This window comes from Anabrus simplex, chromosome 7 (assembly GCF_040414725.1).
Source record: "Anabrus simplex isolate iqAnaSimp1 chromosome 7, ASM4041472v1, whole genome shotgun sequence".
Lineage (NCBI taxonomy): Eukaryota > Metazoa > Arthropoda > Insecta > Orthoptera > Tettigoniidae > Anabrus > Anabrus simplex.
The window spans coordinates 289,221,406-289,244,802 of NC_090271.1; the positions used below are offsets into that span (position 1 = coordinate 289,221,406).

General features: G+C 39.7%; 1 protein-coding gene across 2 annotated transcripts in view; it reads left to right on the top strand.

Moving 5' to 3' along the window:
• LOC136877573 (uncharacterized) overlaps positions 1-23,397 on the top strand; it is a 1,365,998-nt gene that overhangs the window by 927,715 nt on the left and 414,886 nt on the right. For both annotated transcript variants that reach the window (XM_067151725.2, XM_067151726.2), the window contains one exon: positions 4,829-6,183. In XM_067151725.2, the coding sequence (XP_067007826.2) occupies positions 4,829-6,183 (1,355 nt within the window). The remainder of the gene's footprint in view (positions 1-4,828; positions 6,184-23,397) is intronic.

The window sequence follows — 23,397 nt, forward strand, 5'->3', positions numbered from 1 at the left end:
TAATCCCAGAAAATGAAAATTTATGTGGTTTGTCACTCCTTCCACCCATTTCCACCTGGCCGCACAAGATCACATTCATCACTCTTCAGAATTTTCTCTTTTACTGTCTCTTTTTTTCAGATCTCCTTCTGTCACTGTCACCACTACATTAAGGATTCTTCAGAAGCCAACATTAGACTCGCTTCTACTCTCACTTCTTTTTAGAATTTCAGAAATATTACTGCTTGATAACAATGCCTGTCTACGTAACATGATTACTGTTAATGGCCTTGGATGGAAACAGATGCAGCAAGGATTCACACTCAAGGTTCAATAGAACTTGAACTAGTCGAGTTAAATGAACAATTTTTTTTTTTTTTTTGGGGTGATATCTGAAGCCATCTCTCTTCAGTTTTGACTGAGTTAATTTATAACTGTTATGTTCTTCGGTCTGCTGAAACTAACTTTGAGTAATACATTTATAAACTACCTGAAAAAGAAAACATAATTAAAATAGAATGACGTGTTTTGTTCTTAAGAGAACATCATCACATTGTATGAATCACACTCAAATATTTAAAAATGTAAAAATATTTATGTTTATTTCTGTCTAAATACTTAGGAACTTGAAATCATGAACTTATCTTAATGAAGTTCTCCTTTGTCTTCACTCTAGCATAGAATGTGAGGTGTTTGAAAACTGTTACTCTCTCATTGGCAATGAGTCCAACTGGCTAGCCAATAGGTGTTTTATTTTTAGTTCTCCATTTAGTATTATTGTTGTTATTATTATATATATGCGAATAAGCCCATTAACACTACACAAAGTACTTAGAGGCGTGCATTTGCCTTCTTTTGTGCCCATATTTCTTTCATTCTTTTACTGTAGGCTTTCTTTCTGTCTTCAGACCAGGTTGTTCCAGTCTTCTTCTTTGGTCTTTCTTCGTGTTGAACTTGCCATTTGTGAATATAGATCTGAAGATTACCCTGTTTTGGACATATGCTGGTGTAATTCCTACCTGTTTCAAATCAGTTTTGATTTTGCCATTCCATTTCATTGTGTCTGTTTAAGTTTTATTCCTGTTTTCAAGAATTCAACTATTTATTTGGTAAGTCTGTCTGGATGCATTCTTTTAATATGTCCATAGAATCTCAGCCTCTGTTTTCTAATGTCACTGTGAATACCGTATTTGTGTATTGTTTGAGTTCCTGTCTACCTCTAAGTGGGTATTAACTGTCAGTGAGTTTTGTGCCTAGAATTTTTCTTATGACTTTGTGTTCCTTTTTCTCAATGTTTTCAGTGTCTGCTTTGCTGTTCAAAATGAGCATCTCTGATCCATAAAGACATTCTGGTTTCATGACTGTATTGTAATGTCATAGTTTTATGTGTTTAGAGATACATTTTTCGTTATAGATATTTTGAAAAACTCAATATGCAGTTTCCATCTTTTGGCATCTAATATCATTGGCTTTAGTTTTGAGCCAATTTTTCTGAATTGTTTCACCAAGATACTTAAATTGTAATATGTACTTGTTTAATTACGGTATGTCATATTTTGTCTCCATGAATTTTGGTGCTTGTTTGTTGTAGGACATGTATTCTGTCTTTTCAAAAGATATCTGAAGGCTGACTTTTTCCGCAGTTTCTTTCAGGTGTTCAATCCGATTAGGTCATCCGCAAATGCTTGGCAATCTATCGCTAGTTTTCCTCTGCCTAAAGTGATTGGACGGTGAATTTTGAGGACCAGTTTCTGTTTGCACCATTCTTGTATCACATTTTCAAGGATGCAGTTATTATTATTATTATTATTATTATTATTATTATTATTATTATTATTATTATTATTATTATTATTATTATTATTATTATTATTATTCTCGTATTACAGTTCTTTTGTAAACCATGCAAGTGAGAAATGTAGTTCTTCGTTGTTTGAATGGTATATAACATGGCATCTCTTTGCAAAACACTTGAAATACGTGTTCAGATATAGTCAAGCTTACGCTCTCACATGGCTGCGAACCATGTTTACACTTTGTGTCCCATTCACTATTGTACAGCTGGGAGCGATGAGTATATGCCAATGAGTTGATTCCCTTGACTCAGGTACTGGGTGTTTGTGCTGTTTCGTACATTGCTGAAACTTATACACCATACATAGCACTATCCTCCACCACACCAACAAGTAGTTTTCCATACATGGCAGATGCCGCCTATCCTCATCATAGGGTCTGCCTTACAAGGGTTGCGCCGGGCTGAGTGGCTCAGACGGTTAAGGCGCTGGCCTTCTAACCCCAACTTGGCAGGATCCTGGCTCAGTCCGGTGGTATTTGAAGGTGCTCAAATACGACAGCCTCATGTCGGTAGATTTACAGGCACGTTAAAGAACTCCTGCGGGACTAAATTCCGGCACCTCGGCGTCTCCGAAGACCGTAAAAGTAGTTAGTGGGACGTAAATCAAATAACATTATTATTATTACAAGGGTTGCACCAGACTAACAGTAGCCACACAAAATCATCATCATCATCATCATCATCATCATCAAATTCGGAAGTTAAGGAAAAGTCATATTTCTTTCCTGAGCTCATTTTGCCCGAAATCTGAAAAATAAGTGTGAATGATGGGTCTCTGACCCTGTTTAAAGCAATTTTATGTTGCACATAAATGCATATTTTTTTGTTTTTTTGTTTTTTGGTCATAATTTGCTCACATTAATGTTATAAGATCATAGTTGATTATAATTTCAGCATTTTTATCTAAAGCAAGGAGTCATTAGCATGGTACGTGTCATCTGTGTCGATTTTCATACACAGGATTTCCAAATATTGTAGTAGATACATTTTTCTTTCTTTTCCCGGAACAGACATGTAGTTGGTTTAGAAGACCTGATGCCTTGAAAGAGCTGTTGTATGGACGTCTTTTAGCACATCTTTCTGGACAAGTTAGATTGCGACACATACACGTGAGCTCGTGGAACGTGATAGTGTGTTTCCGCCTTTCAATAGGATGTCACTCCAGTAGATATATTAAGCTCAGAAGCAATTAGCAAACAAGTTAATTATATCTTTTCTCTCGCTCAGTACTTCCTTGAAGCGTCCAGTTATAGCTCCCTTCCCCTCTGATTACCAATGAATTTCAACAGATTGGCCTCAATAAAATTTCTGTTAGGCAGTGTCTTCTTACTTACGCTGACAGGTACCATAAAGCATGCTAATATGTCATTTTTTTGGAGTTATTTAAGAAAACTGAGCGAGAACTGCACCTCAAGACTATGATACTGAATTAATATTGAAAGTTTTAATGTACTGTAGCTGTCTTGTCAGTTTGTTTGATTAAATGTGTCTGGTGTATTATCGCTGATCACGTTTTATTACTTAACCTTTTACTGCATGAATTATTTTTCGTTTTCCTTTGGTGAAGAACATTTCAAGCTTTAATGTTCAATGTTTTAGATCTACCTGCAATTCTTAACTGGGGCTAATAGCTTAACACTCGTATGTGATGTGGATTGCCATAATATGGTATATATACGATTTTTCACGATTTTACGCTAAGCTTATAACATTCAAAGACCGAACATTACTGCCTACTGGCCATGGGTACGTATTGCAAGGCGCAAGTATACTTGCACGACCGTAGGTCGGTAATGTCTTTGAGGTTGAGCCAGAGGTACTCTCCTGAAGCCTGTGGTAAAATAAACGGTGGTTGGTACGCGTGGATGTTGACGGGGTGGAATGAGTACCTTTGGTTGTAGGGTTGTTTTGTCATACTGTATATTATGTAAAAAAAAAAAAAGGCGTCATTGGTATATGTGTTCAATTGACTGTAAAGTTGAAGGTGTGCCGTAAAACTACCTCTGTCCACAATCTGTATCCATTAATACAGGTGAAAAGTTATATGTTGCCTGAAGGCAACAGTATGCAGTAAAGGGTTAAGAGATTTAATGTTAGTAGTAATTTTGATACTTGCTACCCATTCCTAAAATTCATACGTTATATTTTATCGTATTTTAGTTCATATTTAGCTAGTTTTAGGGCATATTTAGCTAGTTTTTAGGGCATATTTGTTTGCATATTCTGTTTTTCTTTCGGTCATAAATTCCAAACCCTAATCATCTTTATTTCTCTGTTAGCTTCTTCTAGGGACCATGTGACAATTTCATTGCTTCAACCTTTGTTGTTCCTTCTTCTTCCTACAATATTCCTTCATCTGCTCATTATGCCTCCTTTTCCTCTCCTCGAACCATTTTGTGCCTGTTTTCTTTCTGTCCCCACCTTGGAATCCTTCCATTTTTAATAGTTTCTTTCTAAAAATCCCTCTCTCTGTTGCTTCTACTTCCCTTATGTTTGTTTTTGTTTTTTTTCAAATATTTCTTGACTTCATGAATCTAGGTTGTTGTTGACTTATTGTTCCAAAGATATTTGAAAATCTGTTTGATTAACCTGTTGTCATCCATTCTGTATAAATGTCTTAAAAAATATAAATCGCCTCTTCCGCACTGTATCTCTTATGTATTCTATGTTCAAGTATAATATTTCATCATTATTTCTTGATTTCCAGAGTTCTGTAGTTCTTAGCAGACTGAATATTTTCCATATAATTTTTGTTTCCAGTACTTCTAATTTATTCGGGTTGTAATTTAGTACTAGACGTTCATTTGCATAAATGCATTCCGGTTTGACTACTGTGTTGTAGTGTTGTATTATTACGTTTTTAGATAAATACTTTTTGTTTATTATTTATCATTATTGTTATTAAATGTTTGAAATATTTTAACTGTATACTGACTGCTCTGTAGAACTTTTACATTGATTTCCAAACTTAGACTTGTATATTTTAATTTCCAGGTACCAGTTCCATACACAGACTTCGAGATCAAGAAGAATGGCCTGACCCTCCTGTAAGCACTGAAGACGAAGCACCATCTCCATTCAGTGATTCGTATTATGACTCATCCGCAACTAATGAACTGGACGATAGTAACATCCTCCCTTCTGCTTTATCCCAGGCAACTCCCAATGGCACTTATGTGATTCGTAAAGGCCGCAAAAAGGAACGGAAACCTGTAACAGGCTTAATACCTTCTAACGATATATCGCCACAACAGCACAGTACACAGCAACCAAAGTTCAATGACCTTAAACGTTGCAGCTCCACTTTTGATAATATCAAGTCGTTACTCAAAGAAGGTTTGCTTGAAGGATTAGATGATGCCCCACCTGATTTCAAACCTCCCACCCCACCTGGTCTTGTTCGGGTTGTGTCGCTTCCCTCTCTGTCATCAGATGAGACTCAATTTTGCACTCGTCAGCATGACGATGCACAGTATCGTTCTAAACCTGATGTTCACAGGTTATCCCGTCTTCATGAACTGGCTGTGACCATGGAAGAGGAAGAAGATTTACATGTTTGTTCCAATTTGGAGGATTTTCAGAATTCACCTTGTCAAGTCATTGACCTTAGTGTCACTGAAGAGGAAAAGCTCATTGAACAGCTTGAAAAAGAACACTTACAGAGTTTGCAGAACAAACACAATGATCTTCATAAGACTCATGAGGAAAATGGTGTGTTATCATCAGATGTATCACCAGAAAAGAACAATTCCCTTAATCATGGTGTTATACTGCATGTCAAAGAAAATCCAGATTTTAGTATGAAAAGGATTACAAATCATTTGAGCAAGGAAAGACTTACAAATGGTTTGGATCATAAAGGATCTAGCTGCCTACCTGTGAAGCAAGAGATGGCCAGGGAAGAGAATTGTGATGATCCATGGCTCACTGCCACTGAGATCAGTCAGGTTCAGGTTGTGCCTGTTGTGGAGACTGATGCAGAAGCACCTCCTGAGGAAGTTGATGGAGTTCATTTGAAAGATAACTTCAAGATTACAGTTGATGTCTTGCAGCATGAATTTCCTCCTCTTCCTCCATCTCCTGTGGAGGAAGACGATGATGAATATTCTGAAATACTGCATCCCAGTCCAGCTCAGACACCACGAGGAAAGGCAGATACCCTGCCTGAACCATTTTATCGCAGCCTAGAGCCACCCGGAAGTGACCCCAGCGGCAGAAGTTTTCTAAATCGACCCTGTCCACCAGAGCCACCTCCTCACCACGAGCCCATGTCCAGTCTCAAAACCCGCTCCATGGATGCAGGCTTCAGCAGAGGGCATCGTAACCATGGCTCTGGGAACAGGAGAGAGGTACATCTTAATTACTATATTTTATAAAATTTTCACATTTAGATTGTATGTGAGTGATGAAATGAATATGATTAAGCCAAGGCCTTCATGTTAAAAATAATGGTTAATGCCTATTTTGCTTCAAGTGCTTTACATTTAATCCATTTCTTTTCACAATGTGCAGACAGAACTAAGAAAACTCGTGTTTGCCTGGCCAAGCATTGCAGACGGGTCCCGAGTTATCTTGTGTTAGCTGCAGACTGAATTTTAGTGCTATGTTTTAGGAAAGTCATGGGTTGTGGATGGTTTTGAACAGTCGATAGTCGCATTTCCTTTCAATCATCTTATAGTTTTTCTTTGGATTTCCTGACAACATGTTTACAAAGTTTAGAGAGCCATGTCATCAGCAACATGGCAGCACCCAAAGATCAGGCGTATTTTAAACAGAGATGAAATTATTCATGAGTTATGTGCTGTTTTTATTTATTTGTGCTTCTTACAATGATAGGCTACCTAGATCTGACAAAGTATACCATAATACTTGAATATTGAATGTATGTGTAACCATGAAGAGTTTTCTGGGATTAATCCTTCCCATATGCAGTACTATAGAGGTGATTTCTAACTATTTGAGCTGAGCCTTTATAGAGTTTGATGAAGAAATATCTTGTAGCAGATATGTTTCAAGTGATGATGAGGATACAGCCTTATCTTCACGGCATGGAACTGCCATGGTACCAAAAAAATCTGATGACTGTGTTATGAGTGTAAATAGTGTGAATAATATGAACAGTTTATTGTTTTCTGACAACTGGGTTATGCATAATAGTGCACGTAGGCTAGAAAATTTTGAAGGTATTCCTGGTATAAAGGTATGACCTAATGAACCTGAAAACGTAGGTCAAGTAGCAGGACCTCTGTTTGGCGATGATATTTTTTAGTATGTAGCTTAGCTAGATAAACTTACACTATCAGCAGAATTCAGTCACATTCTCATAACACGTCCCCTAACACTGAAATGGACTAATGTCACTAACAGAGAAATTAAATTAAGGGTGTTTTTTTGTGTGTGTGTGTGTGCAGCAGGTGAAGAATTAGTGTCTGAAAGATTTCTGCTGTTCATATTATCACAACAGAGAAGAGTACTAGGGCTACTCAGGAAGGCCTCCAGAAAAAATACAGTAGTCCTTCAAAAGTTAATCAAGTTCTGACAGTTTATTTCTGTGCTTACACTCCACACGGGTAGTGAATGTTGTGAAGGACACCTGGTCTGCAGTGTGTTAAGTTTCAATCCAAAATGGTGAATTTCCTTTTCCTTTGCACTGTTTTGCAATATGATGTATGAGGTATTGTACAATAACCAATTTTACATACTTAGAATTGAAAATATTTCACTTACATTGTTTTTTATCTACAATGTCAATCCTCTATGACTGCCACCAGAAAAACCTGATGGCACTATAGTCCTCAGAGGCCCTAGCCCAGCAAACGACCACTGCTTAGCCTGAAGACTGGCAGATTGCAAGATGACATGTAGTCAGTGTGACCAATCCTTTCGGTTGTTGTTCTTGGCTTTCTAGTCCAGGGCCAGAATCTCACTGTCAGATAGCTCATCAATTGTTCTCATTAGTTTGAGTGGAGCTGAAACCAGCCCTAAGATCCAAGTAAAAATCCCTAATCTGACTGTGAATCAAACCCAGGGCCGTCAGGTAAGAGACAGGCATTCTACCCCTAGGCCAGAGAGCTGGCATCCTTAACTAGCACCAGTCCTCAAAAATCTCTCTCTCCTGTTCACGTACCCTTCACAGGGTGTGGTGGCATGTCGTGCTGTTGCAGGGTTTTTGCTATGCTCTTCTATCCTGCACTAGATGTGTCACTTGATCTCAAGACCTCCCAACCAACTCCTTCACCTGGTCAATCCACCTTGCTGAAGCTCTTCCTTGGGTCCTTGTTCCCTCCACGATCAGCTTTTCTATATGTACAGTTCTCCTTGATATATGGCCAAAGTATCACAAATAGACCTGGCTAATCTTCTTCATGAGCTTGCCGTTGATTTTGAGCTCTTCTAGGACAGAAGCATTTGCCCAATGCCAGGTCCAGGATACTCTTAGTACACCCGCATTTCCAGTGTTTCAATCTTCTTCCTGTCAGCTTTTCAAATTGTCTAGGTTTCAGCTGCGTATGTGGCAATGGGGAAAACCAGAGTATTTACCAGCCTGAGTTTGGTGTCGTTAGTGATGGCCCAGTCTTTCCAGATTTTTGTCATCTTTGCCGTCACATTGCGCGCCATTGCAAGGCGCCTCCTGTTCTCATCCGAGCAGCCCCCACTGTTCGTTATTAGGGCACCGAGATAAATGAATGTGCTCACCACCTCAAAGCCTCCTATTTGTCTTAGGTGTGGTAAGTTGTTGTTAGCCCGGTTCATGATCATGACCTTTGTCTTGCCAACGTGGATCTGCATTCCACACTCCCCATGATAATCTCCATCTCCCTGGTGCTCGATGCTATGATGAGGGTATCACCTGCATACCTCAAGTTGCTGATCGTCTTTCCTCCTACTCGAATGCCTCTTCCCCATCTTCCAGCACCTTCCCCGTAATGTGCTCTGAGTAGATGTTATAGAGCGGAGGTGATAGGATGCACTCTCTTGTAATGCCAGCTTTGATTTTGAATAGTTCTGATAGAGCATCGTTGATGCGAACATGTGACCTGTTGTTACCATAAAGCGCCTTGACTAGATTGATGAGGTGTTCTGGAGTTCCCACATCCCACAGTATATCCCAGAAAGCATTCCATTGCACTCTGTCGAAGGGTTTCTTGAAGTCGATGAAGCACAGAAACATCGCAGTGTTTAATTCCCTGGCTTTTTTTTTTTCGATAATCTGACGTATATTCAAGATCTGTTCTCTTGTGGCCTTCCCTAGGACAAAGCCTCGCTGTTCCTTTGTGATCTGTGGTAGCAGGAAATTCTCGAGCCTCTCATTGACAATGTGGAGGAAGACCTTGCTGGCGTGCGGTATCAAGGCCACAATGCGGTAGTCTTGCAATCAGTGGGTGCTCCCTTCTTGTAGTTGGGGGTGAAGATCGACTGGCACCATTCGTCTGGCCACTTTCCCATCTCCCAGACTTTTCTGCACTGGTCCAACAACATGTCTGCTCCAGCTTCTCACATTGCTTTGATAGTTTCTGCCATAATGCCGTCCACTCCAGATGACTTGTTCCACTGAAGATGTCTTATTGCATTTTCCACCTCTGATTTCATGAATGCTGGCTCTCTCTCTTCTGCTGGAGTATTTTGGTTTCTTGTGGCTCGTGCTGTATCATCCTGATAAAGTTTCTTGCAGTAACACATTCACACTTTGACTATGCTTTCAGAATCCATTTTCTTCTCCCAATTTGCATCACAGGTAACTTGGGCTGATGCTCTGAACTCCCTGGACAGGTACTTCACTTTTCTGTAGAGCTCTCAGGATGGATACATGCTAGTCAGCAAGGTGTTCCAATTCTTGACAGATGTTTCTGATGTGGGAATTCTTGTGTCTATTGGACCCCGCCTTAATTCCTATGTTCAGCTCCCTCAGCCTAATTTCATTGTTTTCATGGACTTCCCATTCAGACCTGAGCATTCTTCTTTCCTCAACCAGTGTCAGCGTATCATTCGTCATCCAGGGCTGTCTCTTCGTGACTGGAATCAGATCACATTTCTTAGTTGCCTCTTCGATCCAGCTTCTGACCTGCTTCCACAACTCATTGGTGTCTTCAGTCACGTGAGGTACTGCCACGCTTTGGATGTGTAGTTGGAGATCTGCTGGGTTCAAGGCACAGACCTTTGCCATCCACTTCGACCTTTTGGTGGTGTGGAGTTTGAGCGTGCAGGTAGCAATGAGAAGTTTGTGATCTAAGCCACACTCTGCCACCAGTTTGGCTTTGGTGTTCATGACAAATGTTCTCCACCTCCTTCTCACCAGTACAAAGTCGATCTGGTTTTTATGGTTTTTGTTGGGACTAGTCCAAGTCTATAGTCGGTGTGGCTGGTGTTGGAACAGCACATTTGTAATCACCAGGTTATGGTATGTGGCAAACTGCAGCAGACAATCTCCCCTTTCATTTCTTTCACAAAGTCCAAATTGACCTACAATATCTCAAAGATGAGGGGTCATTCTTGGTGCAGCCTACTTTCGCATTAAAGTCCCCTAGGTTATAGATGGGTTCCTTCATCAGTATTTTCTCAATCTCCTCTCCAATCCTGCTTTATACCTGTTCTACCTCATCATCTGAAACTTCTTGAATAAGCGGCATATTCCAAGCTGTCAGTCGAGAGATGGCATGGAAGACATTAGTAGACGAATGTACAAAAGATCATAATAAAAAGATAAAGTTGGAATACAAAAGGACAGAGTGGGGCAAAATTCATTTATAGAAAGAGCAATTAGGGATTGGAGTAATTTATCAATTTTTCAACAAATGTCCAAGTTTTTTGAAACCATTTAAGACAAGACTACGTAAACAATTGATGGGGAATCTGCCACCTAGACGAAGATCCTAAATGTAGATCAATGATGATTGATCGATGAATCAGGAGTACAGGTACCAGCACTCGTATTTACACTGCACACAACTGCTTGAGAACAGTAGCTACACAAAATAATGGAGATAACACATGCATCATAGGGAAGAAAATGTAATGCGCGCCTACCTGCCCTTCCAAATATTGCGAATGGTTAGTGCTCTACTGTAGGTATAAATACCAAGGAATGTGGGACATGGAAAATGTAAATCAAATACTGGATGGCATCTGTGTCAATCAATCAATCAATCAATCAATCAATCAATCAATCAATCAATCAATCAGTCAATCAATCAATCAATCAGTCAATCAATCAATCACCACTGGTCTGCATTTAGGGCAGTCGCCAGGTGGTAGATTCCCTATCTGTTATTTACCTAGTCTTTTCTTAAATAATTGAAGTACTCCACCGAACAACGCTGTATGGCACATTTTCCATCTTTTACAGTAGAGGCAAAAACATACAATAATAAAAATAAACAATAATTTAGTCCTTATATCAAGGAAACTGGCATGTTACATCATCACAATACATATTAACTCTTAATTAGCTGTCTATAATTGAACGTTTCAACATCGATGTAGTTTTAAAGCGAATATCAGTTGAACAATGATGTATGTTACTTACTGGAACTCGTTGGCTGAATGGTCAGCGTACTGGCCTTCAGTGCAGAGGGTCCCGGGTTCGATTCCTGGCCGGGTCGGGGATTTTAACCTTCAATGGTTAATTCCAATGGCCCGGGTGCTGGGTGTTTGTGCTGTCCCCAACATCCCTGCAACTCACACACCACACATAACACTATCCTCCACCACAATAACATGCAGTTACCTACACATGGCAGATGCCGCCCAGCCTCGTCGGAGGGTCTGCCTTACAAGGGCTGCACTCGGCTAGAAATAAGTTAGCCACACGAAATTATATTATATACTTACTGGAACATAGCTGTATGTTATTTATTTACAAACTATTCTTATGAACATAAAAAATAAAGAAAAGCCTCAAAAATAACATAATAGAGGTCAAATGGACTGTATCGCGATTGACCTGTCTAAAGCATTTGATAGGGTGGATCATGGGAGACTACTGGCAAAAATGAGTGCAATTAGACTAGACAAAGGAGTGACTGAATGGGTTGTTATATTTCTAGAAAATAGATCTCAGAGAATTAGAGTAGGTGAAGCTTTATCTGACCCTGTAATATTTAAGAGGGGAATTCCTCAAGGCAGTATTATTGGACCTTTATGTTTTCTTATATATATAAATGATATGAGTAAAGAAGTGGAATCAGAGATAAGGCTTTTTGCAGATGATGTTATTCTCTATAGAGTTTTTTTTTTTTTTTTGCTAGGGGCTTTACGTCGCACCGACACAGATAGGTCTTATGGCGACGATGGGGCAGGAAAGGCCTAGGAGTTGGAAGGAAGCGGCCATGGCCTTAATTAAGGTACAGCCCCAGCATTTGCCTGGTGTGAAAATGGGAAACCACGGAAAACCATTTTCAGGGCTGCCGATAGTGGGATTCGAACCTACTATCTCCCAGATGCAAGCTCACAGCCGCACGCCTTCTCTATAGAGTAATAAATAAATAAGTTACAAGATTGTGAGCAACTGCAAAGTGACCTCAATAATGTTGTGAGATGGACAGCAGGCAATGGTATGATGATAAACGGGGTTAAAAGTCAGGTTGTCAGTTTCACAAATAGGAAAAGTTCTCTCATTTTTAATTACTGTGTTGATGGGGTAAAGGTTCCTTTTGGAGATCATTGTAAGTATCTAGGTGTTAATATAAGGAAAGATCTTCATTGGGGTAATCACATAAATGGGATTGTAAATAAAGGGTAAAGATCTCTGCACATGGTTATGAGGGTGTTTAGGGGTTGTAGTAAGGATGTAAAGGAGAGGGCATGTAAGTCTCTGGTAAGACCCCAACTAGAGTATGGGACCCTCAACAGGATTACCTGATTCAAGAACTGGAAAACATCCAAAGAAAAGCATCTTGATTTGTTCTGGGTGATTTCCGACAAAAGAGTAGCATTACAGAAATGTTGCGAAGTTTGGGCTGGAAAGAATTGGGAGAAAGAAGACGAGCTGCTAGACTGATATGTTCCGAGCTGTCAGCGGAGAGATGGCGTGGAAGGACATCAGTAGACGAATAAGTTTGAGTGGCATCTTTAAAAGTAGGAAAGATCACAATATGAAGATAAAGTTGGAATTCAAGAGGACAAATTGGGGTAAATATTCATTTATAGGAAGGGGAGTTAGGGATTGGAATAACTTACCACGGGAGATGTCCAATAAATTTCCAATTTCTTTGAAATCATTTAGGAGAAGGCTAGGAAAACAACAGATGGGGAATCTGCCACCTGGGCGACTGCCCTAAATGCAGATCAGTATTGATTGATTGTAATTGATTGTAAACCCTTTAAGGTTAAGCAGTATGAAAGTACCATAATTACTCGTGGTAGCACACTTCTTAATCAAAACCAAATTTTACAAGCATATCACTTCAAAACTAATATAACAGTTATAACATATTACAAATGTACACACTTTTTCTTCCAATGTCACAAATTGGTAAATCAGTTGGGAGGCAAACGCCAGTTCATACTACACGTGCAGAGCAGTGCTGAGCAGCCGTGATCCATTCTTGGTCAAATTGCCCATGGGTATTTTAAAAGGAAGCGTTCTCACTAGATGTTCTGTGCCGTGAAAATCAAGGTCTGCCTTTAACCCCTGAATATTAACATTTTGCCTCATTTATGGTTAATTATCAATACATATACACAACAAAATAGGAAATAAGAAAAAACCCTGTTTCATTCAAATGTCATCAAATGTAGTGTGGCAGCTAACATGTTCAAATTATAATCCATCTTTCACAATGGTGCCTACATTCTATACCAGTCATAACATTAAAATAAGAACAAAAAATAGCACATGCATTAATGTATAGGAACATGAATATCTTGAATGACAATCTGGAGACCAGAAATTTTGTGTACTGCAGTAGGAATAACACATACAGCATTGTTGGGCTCATCTTATATGGAAGGTGCCTTTCCAGCCACATTTTTGCCTCTTTGGGTTTTGTATGGCATTCTGGAGTCCCTTAATGTCTTCCATTTCACACCATTCCAATGAGATGTCAAGTTTTCATTTCCTTAACCTATTAAGTCGTTATATAGTGCTTGGCAAAACATGTATACTTCCAGCGACCGCCATCTTGTTTCCTATACAGCATTATTCCACTGAAGTGCTTCAGATATCTGACTTTTACTGCCACTCAGAGATGGATATTTGACCTTCCAGTGACTTTTCCATGTGTAAGCTATGCCATACATCAATGTTCCATTAAAAACTCAACTTCACCAAAAAGGTGCCATTTCGGTGGCGTTTTCAGTTACAAAGAATTTGGAAATTTATTGAACATCTCCCTTAGTAAATTATTCCAATTCCTAACTCCTCTTCCTGTAAACAAAATTTGCCCTAATTTGCCCTCTTGAATTTCAACTTTATCTTCATATTGTGATCTTTCTGCAAAACAGAGCGAAGAATCCCCCTATAGAAGATGCTCCTGGATTGTTCCTGGAACCATTCCTGAATTGCAGCCTTCATGTCATCCTCCAATGTTAATTGTTTGCCTCTGAGGGAATGTTTCAGTTTCCTTGAGTATGAGAAAATCACAAGGGGACATATATCACAACTACACAAGAGGACTGCGACCTCCATATCATCCTTCAGTGTCAATCATCGGTCTCTGAGGTAATGTTTCAATACCCTGAGTATGGGAAAATGACATGGGGACATAATCAGGACTATGGAGAAGATGAGCGAGCTCTTCCCTCTTTAATTGCTCCAATGTGGTATGGACATCTTCCAAGAGTGTTTTGCCCTTCCGTAACTTGCTGAGCATTTTAACATAGAGTTTAGCATTCACTGTTACTCCTTACTCCAGGAATTCTGATAGAAGTGGCTTACCTTGATTGATTGACATTCTCAAAAATACCTTACCTGCACTGATGTATATTGTTTTGTTCAATCAATCAATCAATCAATCAATCAATCAATCAATCAATCAATCAATCAATTACTACTGATCTGCAGTTAGGGTAGTCGCTCAGGTGGCAGATTCCTTATCTGCATTAATTAATCTAGTGGAGGATCTTTCTAGAGAAGACGTATATGTGCAGAGCTGAGTCCCTCAGCTGGACCCTCTTGGTATCTCAGTCCCTGGAAAAAAATGAACGGTAGAACAGGTAGTGTCTTCAAGACACCGAGTCTTTTCTTAAATATTTGCAAAGAATTTCGACCTTTATTGGACTTCTTTGGTGGTGAGGAGTCGACATGTTTCAACTGACAGCTCTGCCGCTTTGTTTTTGGGCTAATAATGTTGGTATTACATCTCATTACCTGTCATTGAATTATTTCCTTTAATTCCATGTGGAACATAGGGCCTCGACGAAATTTCTCCAGCTTGTTCTATCTGCCGCCAATGCTTTCACCTCCCTCCATGTCTTGTTAACTCCAACAATCTCCTTATCTATGGTTCTCTTCCAGGTAATCCTCGGTCTGCCTTGCCTGTGACTGCCTTGTGGATTCCAACTCATTGCCTGCCTCGTGATACTCTCTTGTGGTCTTCTTAGGGTGTGCCCAATCCATCTCCATTTTCTTCTCATTATCTGTTCCTGTATGGGACTTTGACTTGTGGCCTCCCAAAGGTCTTTGTTTGAGATAGTTTTTGGCCACCATATTCTCATATTATACCTCAAACACCGATTTTTAAAAGTCTGTAACCTTGTGGTAATGTCTTTGGTCACTTTCTAGGTCTCACTTCCATACAGTAACACAGATTTAACATTTGAGTTGAATATCCTTAGCTTTGTTTTTATACGAATGTGAGGGGATCTCCATATTGGTCGTAACTGTGCAAAAGCTCCTTTGGCTTTATTTATACGACTCACCACATCTCTAAAAGCACCTCCATCCTGGCTTACCATGCTTCCTAAGTAGCAAAATTCCTCTACCCTTTCTATATCCATTCCATCTAGAGTCAAGTTGCAATTGTTACGATGGTTTATGCGCATTTCTTTAGTCTTTTTGTTATTAATCTTTAAGCCTACTTCTTTAGCTTCTATTTTTAAGTCATTCAGTTTGATTTCCATGTCCCGAAAACATTCTGCAAGAAGACAGAGATCATGCGCATAATCTAGTTCTTCCAATCGGTTATTTAATCCCCACTGAATGCCACGCTTTCTATTCGTTGCCTCTCTCAGCATACAATCCAGTGTCATGATAAACAAGATTGGCGACAGTAGACATCCTTGTCTTAGTCCAGATTTTACAGCAAAAGGTTCAGACAGCTTCCCTTTATGTTCTACTTGACAAGTATATCCATCATACATTGCCTGTGTAAGACGGACTATCTTTTGTGGAATTCCAAACTTTTCCATAGCCTTCCACATTTTCCTCTGATTAATAGAGTCAAAGGCCTTTTCAAAATCAATGAAAAGTATATACAGAGATGTCTGATACTCAGCAAATTGTTCAATGATTAGCGTTAAGTGTGTTAATCTGATCCACAGTAGACCGACCTTCTCTGAAACCTGCCTGTTCTTGACGTAGTCTCCTGTCAACGACCATGCTTATTCTGTTCAGTATGACTCTTGACATCACTTTTCCCCCATATGAGAGAAACGTTATTCCCCTCCAGTTATTGCAATCTGAGAGGTCACCCTTCTTCAGTTTGATGAGAACACCCTTCTTCCACTCCTCAGGGAGGTGTTCTTCGTTCCATATTAGTGTTAGAAGTGGCTCCATGATTTCCGTTGTTAAATCTGGATCTACCTTTAGGGCTTCTGGAATAATATTATCTACACCGGGTGCTTTGCCACTCTTCATTTGTTTCACTGCTTGTGCAATCTCTTGTCATGTTGGTGGTTCTACCGAGATGTCTGGATCCTCCAAAATGGTTTCAACTTCAGTTCTCAATTCCTCACCAAGATTATTGAGTACTTCCATGAAGTGATGTCTCCATCTTTCCAATTGTTGTGTCTCAGATGTCAAGGCTACTCCGTTTGCATCTCTGACTGGTTTCTGCCCTGAAAAGTTCCTCCTCGAAAGCTTTCTCATAATGGCATGTACTTCTTCGCTGTTGCCGACTCTTGCTGCTTCTTCTGCTTGTGTTGCCAGTTGGTCTGTAAACACTTGTTTATCTCTCCTCACTTTCTTCTTAACCTCCTTGTTGGCCTCCCTGTATTTTTCCATCGCTACTGTTTTCTGGTTTCTTGTTCTACTGGAGTTGACAAGTGCCTTGCACTCTCTTCGCTTTTGAATTGATTCCCAAGTGTCATCCGATATCCATTTTTTTCCTCCCTGGTTCTCTGTACCCCACTCTCTCTTCACATGTGTCATGAAAGAGTTCCTTGACTGTGTTCCATTTGGTATTTACATCTTCATCTGGTTGTTCGGCAAGGGCTTCAAACTTGTTCTTCAAATGTACCTTAAATTCATTTTGCACTCCAAGTTCCCCAAATTTCCCGGAGTTGAAACGTTTCATTTGTACTGCTGCCTGTTTTACTGGTGCTGCCACCTTCAATCTAACATCAGCAATCATAAGGTGATGGTCGCTGCCTACATCTGCTCCACGTTTATTCCTCACATCTAAGAGTGAATGTCTCCATCTTTTACTTATCGCCAAGTGACCCATGAGATCTTGTGGCAGTTCTTATGTGGAAACGATGATCCACCTATAACCAATCCAAAATTACTACATAGGTCTATGAATCTCTGGCCATTATTATTTTCTTCTCCTATTCCGTGTCTACCCATGATGATTTCTCTTCCTTCATTTTCATTACCGATTTTTGCATTTAGATCTCCCATCAACACCACAATGTCCTTCTTCTTTATCCCTGCAAGTGTTGATGTCAGCCTATCATAAAAACTCCTCCTTCTCTTCCTCTTCTGCTACCTCTGTTGGCGCATAGCACTGTACTATGGTCACAGGTCTAACTTTGGTTCTTATTCATACGGTAATTATCCTGTGTGATACAGGAGTCCATTCCATTATGCTATTTTTTGCTTTCTTTGTGAGTAAGACTCCCACTCCACTTGAATGCTAATCATTTTCTTCTCTTCCAGAGTGAATGAAGACCCCCCCCACCTCTTCTGTCCTCACCTCTCCATAGCCTGTCCATCTTGTTTCACTCAACCCAAGTATCTCCATTTTATACCTTTTCATTTCTGCCACTACTTCTCTCAGTCTTCCAGTTTCATACATAGTTTTAACATTCCAGAATCCTATTCGTGTTCTGTATTTCATTGCAAAAGTCGTCTCCATAAAATCCGGCCGGTATAAATTTCGTCTGGTTTCTGTAATAAGTTTAATTCAGGTGTGCGAGTTATTAGCCCACAGCACCCTAAGTCCAGTGGAGGGGCTGCCTCCTGTCTGCGCTAGACCGCAGGATTTTTCTGTAGGGGTTATCTCCCTTAGCCTTTAAAGATTCCTCTTTACCACCAGGCAGTGGTTTCTTCTTTATTTTTCCCCAAGAAGAAGGGTTGCCTCATCTGCCAGCTTTGCCGTACCAAAGGACCCCTGCTGCCGTTGAGGTCTTCACCAGAGCCCCGTTAGCTGTCACTTTTCAGGGTTCCTGTAGGGCCTTCACAGCTACCGTAGCGGTCATGGGGCACACACAGTCCCTACTGTACATCACCCCTACAGGCAATCCCCTACTTCATGCCGTTGCCAACCTCCCACGACGTGGACGAGGGGTTGGCCTTGTGGGAGGCATTACCTGTCATGGTACATAATAAAAACAACTGGTTAAGATAGAAGCAGTTGTTTTTTTGGGTTTTTTTAATGCCAGCTGCGTTATTCTGACAAAAAACTAGTCACTTTATATTTTTAGTTGATACCACTGCAGTTGTTGTAGGGCAGTGGCTATGCAATAGCTCCTTTGATCATCATCAACGTTACGAGGAACCCACTGAATGGAGATTTTCTGGTACTGCAGTCACCTGGTAATGGTACGGTGGATGGTACCATGACACAAATTCACCTAGGGTTACCACATGTCTAGAAAATCCCACAGATGACCTACAATTTAATCTTCTGTTTGCTGTCCAGGAGGAACTTTTTTATAATACTTAACTATCCTCCTTATTTTATAAATTCATATCATTCAGTGGTTTAAGAAAAACTTATTTTCCTGTCATGAAAGAAGGAGGTTGTTGTGGTTGCAAAGAAGTCAACTTTAGTCATTTATTTTAGTACCAGTAAGTATGAGCTGTTTTCTATACAATTCAGTCCATTAATAATTTATTCTGAAGTCTCCATGGTAATTTACATTGTGGTGTTGGGATGTACCTGGTAAAACTGGACTAGCTCTGTTGAAACTATTTAAGTATTTTTGGACTGAAAGAGTATACAGGAGATGCTACTCATGAAACCTTATGATTTACAGTTTATTATGTACTGACAAAACCCATCTCCTTGCTGCTTCTTTGCTTAAATCTGGTGCATGGCTCCAAGCATTACCTTCACATTCTCTTGGTCTTCATCTTTCCAATAAGAGTTTCCGTATCACTGTGGCTTTACGTTTGGGAGCAGCCATTTGTGAGACTCACCAACGCTCTGCTTGTGGTACCCACGTTGATTGATGTGGCCTCCATGGCCTTTCCTGTTTGAAAAGTAAAGGCAGATACCACGAAAGCCCACTGGCTGCTGCCGTTCAGACAGTAAAAGGCCAGACAGAATGACACTTGTGCCATGAAAAAGGAGTAGATCTCTCCTGTGGAATTTTACCTATGCCAACACATTCGCCAAGTCCAATCTTCCCCTTTCATCATTGGGTGCTGGAGGTGCAGCCATGAATAGGGAAAATGCTAAAAGAAGAAAATACAGCAGTTCTTCTTCGTGCCAGTAGCCATTTAATCGAGTGGTACCTGGGGTAATGATGGCCTCAATTTTATCAAAGAGGTTGACCAACGGATTGCTCAGAGATACGTAATAACTTACTCATTAGGAATTGTTTTACATGCAATTTAGGAGATTTGTTTTCGTTTTTGTATTATTAAGAACTGTTTAGAATTAGACTTAGATGTGCAGCTAAGAAAAAACACCGGGCGAATTGGCGGCGCGGTTAGGGACGCTCAGCTGTGAGCTTGCATCCGGGAGACAGTGGATTCGAACCCCACTGTCGGCATCGCTAAAAATGGTTTTCCTTGGTTCCCATTTTCAAACCAGGAAAATGCTGGGACTGTTCCTTAATTAAGGCCACGGTCGCTCCCTTCCCATTCCTGGCCTTTTCATATCCCATCGTCGCCATAAGACCTATTGCAAAAAAACACAAAGATAATTATTTTAATTATTTTTATCTCCCTGTCCCACAGATACTTGAACCCAACACTTTAGAAGGAGCACTTCGAGCACGTTATGGGCTATTGTTGCTCTGAAAATTGCAAAAAGTGGGCGACCCTTCACTGGTGGTGAATTTGTAAAATAATGTTTAATAGAGTGCTTGGAAGTACTGGGTCCACACGCTGTGGCTCACTTTGATTCGATAAGCTTGTCAAAACAAACCATCTCTTGTCATGTACAGGAACTTACGTTTGTCTACTTATGAAAATCTTGGAGACTATCAGACGTCATTACAGACTTTGCACTCTGAACTCAATGCCCGATTCAAAGAAATGAATGGTATGGTACCTCAACTTGAAATATTTATGTCCCCATTTTCAGCACGTCTTGAAAAATCAGCATCATATTTTCAAACAGAGCTGATAAAGCTAGAGTGCGACGCAATCCTAAAGGACAGGTACTACCACTACAGCAGTGGTTTAATATCCTTTTACAAAGGTGTTCAACCGCAAGAATTTCCAAAACTTCAAGCGGTTGCCTTAAAATTTACGTCAATATTCGGTCCAACGTATGCATGCGAACAGATGTTTTCAGTTCTGAATTTAAATAAATGGTGAACTAGAACTTCTCTGTCTGATGCGAACTGAAAAGCTGTACTTAGAATTTCTACTGCCAAATCGATTGTACCCATTATTGGTAAATTAGTTCCTGCTAAACGATGTCAGCAATTGACTTAAATGCTAAATGTACATTAAGGCAAACGCAAAGTATGTACAGAATAAATTGTGTGTTTATATGCTCACAGAACTGTCATAAATAACATTGTTTTCATAAGCTGCGCGCTGACTTGACGACCTGTGGTTCTGCCTCTGCCACTTCCCCTCCTTCCACCACCACCTCAACGGTGCTATAGCACAGCACCGGGCCTGCTGCCGGGGCCTTGGGAGCACCTCATTTGGAATCGCTTGCTCTAATGCGTGGTAATGTCACATCCATTCTCGGGACACTACCATGTGGTAAAGAGCTGGATGAAGTTTTTCTTCTTTAATACATGACTTTTTATTTTATGGATATTCAGGATATATTAGATTACTAGTTTAATAAATAAAAATTTAATTACATATTTATGTGAATTTTGTTATAATGAAAATAAAAGTGATTCTATTTAAATATGTTAGTTTTATGTTAAATTATTTCTAGCCTAACTAATGACAAGAATCATTTTATGTCACTTGTGTGAAGTAAGAGGACAGTTTCTTTCGGGCACTGTCTTATCTGATTTACTTCAAATAATATTTGTCCTGTATAGTCTGCCTGGTGGCCACGATCGTTAAGGCATCTAGTTTATATGGTCTGACACTGTGGTTAGTCGGTTTGAGTCCCTTTGGTGGAAAAAATGTTCACTGTTAGAATGTTGGCCAACAGGGTAGGAGAGGTGGTAGTATACAATTCCTAATCACTAGATTGCATGCCAAGAGCATGGGTTCAATTCCAAACCCCTCTACAGTGTTCATATGGAGTGAGGGCATATGACGCTGTTGATGGTGATTCATCTGTCGCATAGGGATGTTAAACCGTGAGCAGAAACCCTTGATGTTATTCAGTAGGAGTAGGCTATGTGCTGATATTGGATTTCACCCTCTTCCTATCTTGCTATCCCACATCCAGAAGTACAGATCGCCCATGGGTGTCAAATAGAAAGACCTGCACCAGGCGAGCCATACATATCCTTGGACACTCCCGGCACTAAAAGCTATACAATAAAATAAAAAATGTCCTGTCTGTTTTGCTATCTTATATCTTATTCTACCATGCTTCATCTCAGCAATTCCTTTTGCCTTCACACATGTTTACAACCAGGAATATCTCTTAGTTGTTTATTTATTAGATGTCTTATTTTACTTTTCAACTGAAAGATTTCAAATTATATTTTAGTTTTGCAGAATTCAAGACCTTTCATAAGGATTTACATTGAATCTGTCTCATGATCCCTTATGATGTCATTAATTTTTAAATATAAGGAAGTCTGAAAGGAAATTTTATTATTTGTAGCACCATTTTCAAGATGCAAAGGTTCATAATGTTTCATGAGAAGGTACCTTTTCCCATCACTTGAAATAATTTAGACTCGATAATTGCTTCTTAAGTTCAAGACAGATAATATTTTTCAAGTTTTAGATATAATATTAAATATTCTTAGGGTACATTTATGCTGCAGCTTTGCTGCTGGCACATGGATGTTAACCCTAGCACCTCACTGCTGACTGCAGGCTATAGCTTTAACTTTACTTTGGACACTTTCACCTAATCAACACTTGTAAATTATATTTTAGAATTTTATTCTATCTCATTTATAGCCAGGCTGCTCGCCATGAAACTTTTACCCTGCAGCATGCCCACACTCACGCTGCTGGCAGCTCTCCGTTGTAGTGGAAAATGTTCTCGTCTTCTGAGAGTGATGGTTCTGATTCTTCAGTGGCAAATTTGTGGTATGTGACAAAAAAGAAGGGAATGAAATTTAGAGTTCACCCTTTGAACCCTTTAAAATACATTTAATTCATATTCAGTCTCTATTCACAGAAATGACAGAGTGGTGAAAAACTTGATTGTACACATTGTGATTAATAAATTAATTAATTAATTTTAAAAAAATACACAGATAGATAAAAACATAGTCAACAGAATGAAAGTGTAGTTAACAATAAAGTAAGAATTAAAAATAAATAGAAACTTCACTTTAAAACACGATAAAGCAGGCCACTATCCCTCATAAACTGGATGACGATGTCTACTGACTGCTCGTCATCTCATTATTCCATAGTTTATCCAGTTTGAACCTGTTATTTGCCACTGGTTCCTAATCGCATTTCATTTAAAGACAGGCATCAGCATTTGTTTAAAATCGTCACTCATAACAGAAACGAAACAACACAGCTAACACCGGATTAGGTTTAGATAGGTAGTGATCACAGAACATCTGCGAGGAGTGCAAAGAGAGGGAGAGTGGGTGATCTTGAAAGGACCAATCTCACAGACCAAGTTACACGATAGCTGCCGATGTGCCAGACTCTGAAAAGAAACATGTTTGAGATCATCGATGTGGCGAAGATAGCAGCCAGCAGCGTAGAAAAGCCGGGCTCTAGGGTAAAGGCGTCAATGGAGATCCACAGCGAGGCTTGGCAATGTGCCAGCAGCGAAGCTGCAGCATAAACGTACCCTTACTGCTACTACACTACTAAACTGGGCAAGGCCATACCTAGTGGCCACCTCTGAAATAAAAATGGACAAATTTAAACAGCCTACAATAAA